Here is an 11,625-nt window from a genome sequence, read left to right as displayed (position 1 = left end):
TCTCTCCGTGTCCTTATACACATCAGTGAATGAATGCCAGTACCCACGTATACGGAAGTGTCTGCGGCAGTAAGTGTCTGTGTCCTTCTACACACCAGTGAATGAATGCCGGTGCCCACGTATACGGAAGTGTCTACGGCAGTAAGTGTCTGTCTGTGTCCTTATACACACCAGTGAATGAATGCCAGTGCCCACGTATACGGAAGTGTCTACGGCAGGTAGTGTCTGTCTGTGCCCTTATACACACTAGTGAATGAATGCCAGTACCCACGTATACGGAAGTGTCTACGGCAGTAAGTGTCTCTCCGTGTCCTTATACACATCAGTGAATGAATGCCAGTACCCACGTATACGGAAGTGTCAACGGCAGTAAGTGTCTGTCAGTATCCTTATTCACATCAGTGAATGAATGCTAGTGCCCACGTATACGGAAGTGTCTGCGGCAGTAAGTGTCTGTGTCCTTCTACACACCAGTGAATGAATGCCGGTGCCCACGTATACGGAAGTGTCTATGGCAGTAAGTGTCTGTCTGTGTCCTTATACACACCAGTGAATGAATGCCAGTGCCCACGTATACGGAAGTGTCTACGGCAGGTAGTGTCTGTCTGTGCCCTTATACACATCAGTGAATGAATGGCAGTGCCCACGTATACGGAAGTGTCTACGGCAATAAGTGTGTTATTGTGTCTTCATATACGGTATGTTTTATCATATGCAAATGTAAAAAGGAATTCGACTAAAGTTCTGATCCCTGCTATCATTCTCTCACATACTGATGAGCACACATGTACACATTTCCAAATGAACTTTATTCCTCTTTAATCTTGCGTCTTTTACACAGGCAGTATTTCACAAGTACTGGTGTCCCAGTGAAAGACATTGACGTACCCACACCGGCCCATGTGGTTCTGGGATTGATACGGGGGATCTACGGCACCTGCACCAGAACACTTGTCCCCGTACATGATACCCTCCCAAGCTCCGTTCACCTCAGCCTTCACCTCAAAGAAACTGTTCACCGTCTTTGAACAGTCCATATCGACCTCCACCAACCAGTAGTGCTCTCCATACCTACAACAGAACAAGAATGCCCAACCGTGATATATTTGTTGGTCAAACGGGCGCCTCTCTTCGCTCAGATTGTATCCCTCGGCTGTCCAAGTTTCCAGATCAGCACCATGCCGCTGTCATGGACTTACACGGAATATCAGAACGTCTTTGATTTCAGGGCTTTCCTTTCCCTTCAACTGAAGTACTGTTCGAAGCGGGATTATAGACCAGAGACCATATAATAGATATGGTCCCTGTATAGACTTGACCGAACTCACTTGCATATTTGTATTCTCTCTGTGAAATAGTGGATATTGGAACAAACAGAAAGTTATCGGTTGACGGGCAAGACAAAGGAAGGACACAACAACTAGATCAGCAACAGAACGTGTGGGCGGTGTAAGGCTGAAAACAACCATCACACACCACAGCGGTGTGCATTCATTGAGTTCTTGTTATCTGATCAGTACAGTATCTGCATATAGACGAGGTCTTGTTATCTGATCAGTACAGTATCTGCATATAGACGAGGTCTTGTTATCTGACCAGTACAGTATCTGCATATAGACGAGGTCTTGTTATCTGACCAGTACAGTATCTGCATATAGACGAGGTCTTGTTATCTGACCAGTACAGTATCTGCATATAGACGAGGTCTTGTTATCTGATCAGTAATTTAGCTGAATGTAGACCGGTTCTTGTTATCTAATGAGTAATTTAGCTGAATGTAGCCCGGTTCTTGTTATCTAATGAGTAATTGAGCTGAATGTAGACCGGTTCTTGTTATCTAATGAGTAATTTAGCTGAATGTAGCCCGGTTCTTGTTATCTAATCAGTAATTGAGCTGAATGTAGACCGGTTCTTGCTATCTAATCAGCAAATGCACAAGTGAACAGCTATCTAATCAGCAAATGCACAAGTGAACAACGATATTATTTGCTGGTTGATTTCTAAAATCTTGTCTTTTTATGAATCGAACCCGGGCTACTCATGTGTTTTACCTAGGTCGACGAGGGCATGTTTTACCTAGGTCGACGAGGGCATGTTTTACCTAGGTCGACGAGGGCATGTTTTACCTAGGTCGACGAGGGCATGTTTTACCTAGGACGACCAACTCTGACAACCGATTATAGGTTGTATATTCTGTGACCCTCTACTCAGAGTTTAAATCAAATTTTATAACACACATCTATATATAACAATTCATATAGTTGCAACAGTCCACATACTCTTTCATCAGATAATTGGAATTTGGACACATCACCTGAATATTCTGGATGTGGATGTTGTAGAATGTTCTACATACTTGTTGTATTTGTTGTATTCTGGTCTATTCTGACTGTTTGTTGTCCACACAGCTGGAGTCCCCTCTGCTACTCTGCCATTGTATGTACCCTGACCTGGCTCAGTACCAAACCAATCCAGATAGTTGTCTCCCTTGCTCCAGGCATTGTAGCTTGCAAAGTGGACACCGGAGCCTAGATTTGTGTGTCGTATTGGGATGGCGCATGGGCTTGTGGTAACGTCACTGGAACAACCTGTCGGAATATAAATCACACACACGTTTTCAAACGTGCATTATTTCGTCCCGCCATATTAAAGGACAAGGCCAATATATGCAATTTTAAAATATCAGCAAAACCGCAACAACAAATGTTAAGTGTATGCATGAAGAATTACGTAACACAAACTTATCAAAACAACCTCCCCTTTGAGATCTGATTGATTTACAACTGATCACTTGTATACCCACCGTTGACATGACTATGATCAATGCCTCCCCTTAAGAACACGTCTTGTCCAGGGTTAGTCCGTCTCTGCACCAGAATAATAGTTTTCTTCCAGCTGCCTGTGTTGTGGTCTGGTGTTGATGCCGGGACTGCTGTAGTTAGGGTAGCTGTAGTGGGGGAGTCTGTGGCGGCAGGGTTGGTATTCCCACCCATGCTGCTGCCATGGGTTACCGTGTTGCCGTGTGTAGGGCCACTGGCACCACCTTCAGCACCGCATCAAAATATAAATAATACTGAGTCAAAAAAGAAACTTCATTCTTTCTTCAGGGCACTATAAAAGAACAAGAGATGGTAAGATGGTTAAATTGTTATTATTTCATTGCTGAGATCTGTGTGATGTACTCGATACACTGACAGTGCCATAATCAGTTCCTTTAGGCTACATCGCCGTTCCAAAACATGGGTATACAGAATGTCAAGTCACAAGAATAAAAATTCGAAATTTCTCAGTTCAGTATTGTTTATGGCCGTCCCGCGCATTCACCACTGCCAAACACCGTCTCCTCATCGACTGCCTGATGCTAGTGAACACGTGGTTGGGGATTCTGCGCCATTGCTCTTGCAAGGCAGCGCCAAGTTCCTGCAAATTCTGAGGTTGGTTCCTAAGACCACAAAGCCTTCTCCCAAGGGCATCCCAAACTTGCTCTATTGGATTAAGGTCAGGGGGTCTCGATGGCCAGTCCATGACGCTGATTCCAGCGTTTTGATGGAAATTTCGTGTCAACATCGCAGTATGCGACCGAGCATTATCATGCTGGAACTGTAGACCTGGGCCATGAGCCGCCATGAAAGGAACGAGTTCAGGGGTGAGCACCTGGTCGCGGTAAGCAGCAGCTGTGAGGTTTCCACGGATGACCAGAAGTCGGGAACGGTTGTTCCCACAGAAAGCACCCCACACCATGCAACTTCCGCCCCCGAATCTGTCGACTTCCTGTACACAACATTGGGCATACCGTTCACGACGTCGTCTCCAGACTCTATGCCTGCCGTCCGCGAATCTGAGGGTAAACCTTGATTCATCGCTAAAGACGATTCGATTCCAGTCTCTCTGGGTCCATCGGAGGTGACGTTGGGCCCACAGCAGACGTTGACGTTGATGAAACGGCGTCAATATTGGCCCACGATATGGAAGTCGAGAATTGAGATTCGCAGCCCGCAACCGATTTCGGATGGTCTGTGAGGACAGTCGACCTCTAAACGTCTCAGCCCTGGTTCGTGTAGCCGGCAGAAATCTGTCACGTAGGTGACGTAGGGCGAGTTGATGGTCTTCTGCTCGTGACGTCACACGTGGACGACCCGACCTTGGGCGATCAGAAGTGGTGCCAGTTTGTTGTAGACGACCTCGCAAGTCATACACAGTACGATGGCTGCATCCCATTCCTCTTGTGACGTCAATAACTGATCTTCCCGCTTGCAACATGCCAACGGCACTTTCACGTTGCACATTTGACAATCGTGGCATTTCAAGTACCGTTAGAACTGTGGTTTAAAAGCGTTTTTTTCAATTCTTGAGGCCAATGCAAACACGTCCATATGAAGAAAACTTCGACGCGAAGATCACGTGATCGACTGCACGTGCAAAACCTGATTTGGCACTAACGTCATTTGCACGACGAATGGATGGGTTTTAGGGGGTTTTGCTAACGTTTTTCTAGAGTCGAAAGATAGGGATCCCATTTCGGATACATAGATGTATCATCAGAGAAAAAGTGTTCATTATTTTTTAAAATTACAATTTGTGAAGTTTCTTTTTTGACTCAGTATATATTATAAATACACCTTTAACATCTTAACACAATTGATCAGTAGATTTATTAAGAAAGGAATACGATATTGCTGATAAACGACAACCGAATGAAGTAATCTGATACGACACCGAGTTTCCCCTCAAGCACTAATATCAGTATTTCACCAAACTACAAATCAGAAGTACTACACAATAAACATACCAACAATAAAAGCAGCAATGGGTTCATCATTGTTGTCAATGTGGATATGAGCATTTCCTGAGCCATCCACTGTTATCTTCTGTTGACAGTTATGCACCAAATCACAGTACTCTCCAGCTGGGAGCCCTGTTTGGAATGTTTGGTCCAGATTGCCTTGCTTTGCCATCACAAAGAAGCCCTTGTTGCCTCTGGCAAAGGCAACGACGTCCCCACTATCATACCAATGTTCAATGCCTGTCCCAGCTACAGCATTCCTGAACGCTACCATGTTGGCAATGGGAGCCCACCTGTGCTCACAAACCCAGCCATTTCCGCATGAACCATCTGCATTAATAGTGACATCTTTGGCAGAGAAGTCCGCGTTGTGAGGTGGACCTGCTTCAGAATCATCTCCGAAGAAGTAACTGCTCATCACTCTGACAAACCCATAGTTGTAGGCCAGAGTGAACGCTTGGGCCATCTTGTAATCTCTGGGTGTTTTATGGGTGATGAGGTTCCCGCCGCCACCATGGCCCCTCTGATTGTCGTGATTATCAACAAAGACGAAGGCGTGTGCAGAGTCTGCCATACCCCATCCATAATCCACAACACCACCTAGCTGACCAAAGTCATGCGTTCCATAAGCTATCTTTTGACAGTACCGAAACTCAGTCACATAGCCCAAGTCGTAGTACTCGTTCACTTTGATTGCACCGTCATTCTGGTCGATTACTTCATGGAAGAAAAATGCTTTACCACCTTCTGGTAGATCCTTCATCCGTTCCTGAATAGCCCTAGATGCAAGCATGTGAATATCAACATCTTGTGATAATGAAATGAATCACTTTACAAGTGTAGATTATTTACTAAAACTGTAAAGTCAACACAGGTATATGTTGATTTATACCCTACAACAGTCTGACCACTACTAACCTCCAGTTAGTTACTGTGGAGCCCCGACATTGTCAGTGTTACTACTTATTAATGAAGAAGAGAAGGCACTTCCTTCGTTCTAAGCAGTATATACAAAATTGTAGAATTACATTAGGAAATAATCACAGCAAAGATATTCTAATATATCCATAATCAGTTACTGTGTGTTTGTATGCCAATCGTAAAGGTGACACATCTAACTATATATAAATACTTAGTACAATTACTCTCGTACTTTATGTCAGCAGGCCACATGTGTTTCGCAGCATCGATTCTGAAGCCAGCAACACCCAGGTCAATGAGGTGATCGTAGAAGCCAGCAATCTTGTCTCGCACATACTCGATACTTTGATCGAGATCGGTGAGACCAACAAGGTTGCAGTTCCTGACGTTGTTTGGATCTCCGTAGTTGTTGACATTGCCGTCACCTGAAGGACATTTACTGCGCGTGTTGAAGTGTTCTCGCCTGTAAGGAACTCCCGGGAAGTCATAGGCATCAGAATTAAACTGACTCCCAGCAGTGCCGGTACCCGTCCGACCCAGTCCAGCCATGTGGTTCACAACAGAGTCCACATAAATTCTAGAAAGAGAAATGAGACTGTCTAGATGAACTGACTTCTTCAGTATGCAAGTTTTAACTCTTCAATTCCTCATAGGAGGACAATAATAACATGTGAAATGTTCAGCCAAGCGATATAAGTATATTACCATTCTGTGCATCATACATGTATGTAACAATATAGAAGTATATTACCACTCTGTGCATCACTCATGTAATATAACAATATATTACCATTCTGTGCATCATACACATGTATGTGCATCACACATGTATGTAACAATATAAGTATTTTACCATTCCATGTATGTGCATATAAACATGTATATTACCATTCTGTGCATGTAAACAATATAAGTACATGTATGTAACAATCATATTACCAGTATATTACCATGTGCATCACACATGTAACAATATAAGTATTTTACAATGTATGTAACAATATAGAGTATATTACCATTCTGTATATTACCATTATATTACCATTCTGTGCATCACACATGTATGTAACAATATAAGTATATTACCATTGTGTGCATCACACATGTATGTAACAATATAAGTATATTACCATTGTGTGCATCATACATGTATGTAACAATATAAGTATATTACCATTGTGTGCATCACACATGTATGTAACAATATAAGTATATTACCATTCTGTGCATCACACATGTATGTAACAATATAAGTATATTACCATTCTGTGCATCACACATGTATGTAACAATAATATAAGTATATTACCATATTACCATTCTGTGCATGTATGTAACAATATAAGTATATTACCATTCATCACACATGTATGTAACAATATAAGTATATTACCACTCTGTGCATTACACATGTATGTAACAATAGAAGTATATTACCACTCTGTGCATCACACATGTATGTAACAATAGAAGTATATTACCACTCTGTGCATCACACATGTATGTAACAATAGAAGTATATTACCACTCTGTGCATCACTCATGTATGTAACAATAGAAGTTGTACGTAATGATGTAAACATCCTCTTCTAATGCTGCAGAACGCGGCCGGAGTGAACATAATGTTCAGTTCAGCTTACACGTGTCTTCTCAAGGACAGCGGCCTGTAGCAATATCTCGCAAGTTTGCAAATATTTTGATAATGAAGAATGAGGCACTACCTTTCACAGTTTCTACTGGTTATACTGAACAAAGTTCACTGAAGAAGTTCGCGTAGTTAAATGAATATCTGAATCTATTTGATGTTACCTGTTGTTGTTGATAATAATAATATAATTTTAAACGCTGCAATATAGGACTTCCAAGCTGCTTTTGAATACGAATACTATAACTTTAAGTGAGGTATACTGATAAATTGCAGGTAACACATATTTCTCTTTTAGTGGTTTATTTCGAATGCATTGAATGAGGAGAATGGATGACTCGTTTAACGTACATCTTACTCTTCCATCCGCCTAATGACTGTAGGGTGGCAACGACATGTGCAATCGTTTAGGATTAGTTGGATTATAACGTGGATGATATCAGTCACTAATTTCTTTCACAGAACAGTCAAACCATGGTCATCAAAACATTATTGCAAATACATCTTACCTGACCCCTACTTTTTTGCATCTCTGAACCATGTCCTTAAACTGGTCCTCTGTACCTGATCTGCTGGTGAGTTTGTAGCTGACTGGCTGGTACCTCTCCCACCATGGACGGGCATACTCCTTCGTCACCATCACATGCTCGTTGGGTGGGGATACCTATATTGTGTTCAATAATAACAATATTACTTATTATCATGTATAGCAACTGGAAGAAAATATCATGATACTCACATTACTGAAATTTGAAGATTATGCTGCTCTAATTTCGAAGTTGCCCTCCCCCAATTGACACAAGAGTGACTATCTTTGTTGTCCATACAGTGTAAAATTAAATGTGTGTTTCCAAAGGCTGGAAATGTAGATACTTTGGCTGAAAAAAAGAGGACGAATTTCGCTCTTAAAGAAGCACTGGTGACCACTATATATTATATTACAATGACGGGGAAATGTCGAGAGTTTCTGTTTCTCGAATTGTGTAAAAGAGTTGTGCAGAAAATAGTGATTATATTTTTGTAAAATGACGAAAAAATGAACTTACTGTAAAATCTTATATCATTTTCTCATACGTTGTTCATAATATTAAAAATGTAAGGCTTATAAACATTTCGAAATCTGGACACAAGAGCAGTTAGTTTGTGGAATGGCATATGATGTTTTATTTACCCTGAACAGTATAGTGGTACTGCCAGTAATTTCGTATGGTGCTGCGATTTAGGGTTTGGTTTTGGTTGTTGTTTACGCCACACTCGACAATATTTCATCTATATGGCGGCCAGAGCCAGTCGTATATACTTGGGGTAGGACATAACACTCCACATCTAGCAGCCTGCCGTGAGATGGGTTAGTTGTCATGTACAATAAAACTGAAACTCTTGTGGGCGATGGGGTAGCCTGGTGGTTAAAGCGTTCGCTTGTCACGCCGAAGGCCCGGGATCGATTCCCCACATGTTCAGCCCAGTCTGTAATATCAGGTCGGTGGGATGCAAATGCATACTAATTATTATCGGTCACAAGACTGACAGGCACGATCACTCACTGAGTAGAAATGTTAACGCTATTGTTGTTCCGCGTGTCATTTCTGAGAGTCGGACAGTCACGAAGTGCTGTATTCTTACAGCAATGTTAACTGACAAACCTGGCTGTGGTGGAAAGCTGTCGACCATGTGCATGCATCGATTTCCAGCTGATCAGCCGACATAAACGACGTTTTGATGCATGTCTGCTCATCTGCCTAAATCTTTGGTTGTCAAACGATGTCTTTGATGCTGAGGGAGCACTAATGCATTCAGTTGATCTAAACCTCAGTGGCAAGTGTCGTGCTCTGTGATACTGATGTGCAACAGTTTTCTACTGACACATACAAATGCTCCTGGTGCACTTGGCTGCATGTCTCTTCATGAAACTGGGATCCTTTTGGCCTTAACAAATGATTTTACCGGTATATTTTAACTATATTTGATAGATGATGTTATTAATCATCAAACTTCATCCTTATCAAACTTTAAGAAGTCTATGTCAATATATCATTTTTTGAGATGTATGCGGGGTTTGTTCGTGCATCGTTGGTGTTTTGCGAAAACTAGAAGTGTCTATCGGGAGAAGATTGTAGTATAACAGACACTGCAGAGGACGGTTGCACAGTGCCAGCTTTGTCCCCAATGGAATGACCAGCTGAAGTTATAATAGCCCTGTCCGTGTGAGGTGTCACTGTTTATTGAAAGTGTATAAATATCTTTAACTGGTGATCTGTACACGGATAAATGCTAATGATTATCCCTATGATAAATATGAAAATAAACATTTACTGCCCCGCTTGGCCTGTAGGATTCAGATCTTGACTCCTGGCGGACCAAGGTAGAGTTGCCATCGCCTCTTGACGTATGAAACGTGCACGTGCACGACATGGCCTAGCATTATCGTCAACGAAGACTAGCTTTTTATCAGGGGATGCTGATTGAAATGTGGTACAACAAGCCTGTCTAGGGTGGCAGTGATATACCGTTGTCCGTTTGTCTGATCGTCATAAGGTCAAGTTAACTGCCATGTGAGAGGCACCCCTACACCATCAAAGAAGCAACGCCAAACGGTCATTGCCCCAAGACATTCCGTCGTGCATACCAAACACGAGCTCAACCATCCGTCATGAACAAACAAGAAACACCCCGTGACCTTCACTTCCAGTGACGTCGAGATTGACACCAAGATAGTCGTACTGCTTTGTGCTCTGGGGATAACAACGGAAGTCTGAAAGGCCGTCTAGCTCAAGGTTCGGTCGATATTAGGCAATTTCAAAATCATCTTACAAACAAACATTACTATGGGTATAGATGGCTATACAGTGGTTGAGAATCATCGGTGTTGCAATACGTTTTTCAATGTGTTTAGAATTGATATTGACAAGATTAGCCTTTCTTCTTAAAGGGGCATTTAGAAAGTGGTATAGGAACTTCTTTACTGCAATATATGTAACGTGTCGGTGCGGATGCTAACATCGTTATTCATGACTTGCTTGGTAACGGCGCTAGCATCTACACCGACACGTCGCATCTGTTGCAATAAAGAAGTTGTCCTCTCCACGATCAGTCATATATGGAACATACCTGAACTCCACAAAAGCCTTTCTGAGACAGAAATCGTTCGCACTCATTTGCAACGTCAGTCCACTTCCACTCAAACAGATGGACCATGACCTGTTTGCCCCCACAGTGGGGGTCAGTATGTGCTCCCCAGGTCAAGGTCAGACGCAGAGCTGAATGGAGCAAACACACCATTAGTGTCATTAAAACAGTTATAAACCACAGTTTGGATACAAACACAAAAGTAAAATATTTGTGGTGGGGAAAGGTCTAATTCGTTTAAGAAATCTGTACACCAACAATAAAACTTACTCAGGAGTATTCCAAACAAAGGTAACATCTTGGCTCAGACAACGAGTCTCCCCAGGGACTTATATATGTGGCATATGAACGCAGATAAGATAACATGTTTTTCATTTTGGCAAAAACGTCCTATGAGACGGTGCAAAGTAGGTGTGTGAACGATAGCTGCTGTTTAAGTAGGGCGAACAACGCGATCTTTATACTGGAATGTCTTTCTATATAAAACAATGTGGTTGTCCAAATCGGGAAAAACAGAGACCAGAAGTGGTTCCTAAAATGTAAGAATTTTAATGGTCCGATATGATGAGGTAGGTTCAGTGAGTGAGTATGGTTCTACGCCGCTTTTAGCAATACCCCAGCAATATCACGACAGGGGACACCAGAAACGGGCTTCACACATTGTGTCTAATACTGCCTATCAGGGACATCAAACCCGGGTCTTCAGCGTGACAAGGTGACGCTTTAACCATTTGGCTACCCCACTGCCCTAGGTAGGTTCAGGAAACCATTGTCGCACTAGGCTTGTGTAAAAGGGGAAATACAATCACCGGACGTGTGGCGGTTATTCTTTAAGGCTAATTTGAAAATTGACCTTAATTATAGTCCGTTTGGCTCAAAAGCGGACCGATGAATTGCAATCTAACTCGAAAACTGATCATAAATGAAAACGTCAGACCAACTCTGAGAGGTGTTTGCAGAATTTATGTCCTAAAAATAAAAAAGTTGTTTAACAAACTATCATTAAAATATAAAGGGACAACCGGGTGTGCGAGATTGGATGGAGACGGCACAGCACAGGTTAATGAATCAATAACTTTGTCGGCACATTTGCAAGTGCTTCTCTAACACCTGGCTGTCCCTTTCTCTGCACTCCTCCCTCGTAACAAAT

The 11,625-nt window shown here is 42.3% G+C and overlaps 1 protein-coding gene across 1 annotated transcript; it reads right to left on the bottom strand.

The window, feature by feature from the left end:
• Window positions 1–790: 790 nt before the first annotated feature.
• LOC124285531 (alpha-amylase-like) lies at window positions 791–10,811 on the bottom strand. The gene is made up of 8 exons (XM_046721773.1): window positions 10,746–10,811; window positions 10,458–10,606; window positions 7,859–8,013; window positions 5,937–6,281; window positions 4,790–5,562; window positions 2,804–3,043; window positions 2,357–2,588; window positions 791–1,071 (listed from the first exon to the last, which is right to left on the bottom strand). The coding sequence occupies exons 1-8, from the start codon at window positions 10,771–10,773 to the stop codon at window positions 834–836; spliced, it is 2,160 nt and encodes a 719-aa protein (XP_046577729.1). The 5' UTR covers window positions 10,774–10,811; the 3' UTR covers window positions 791–833.
• Window positions 10,812–11,625: the final 814 nt, after the last annotated feature.

The sequence above is a fragment of the Haliotis rubra genome, unplaced genomic scaffold (assembly GCF_003918875.1).
Source record: "Haliotis rubra isolate DU_JTF1 unplaced genomic scaffold, ASM391887v1 Scf361, whole genome shotgun sequence".
NCBI lineage: Eukaryota > Metazoa > Mollusca > Gastropoda > Lepetellida > Haliotidae > Haliotis > Haliotis rubra.
This window is presented reverse-complemented; position numbering and strand designations above follow the sequence as displayed.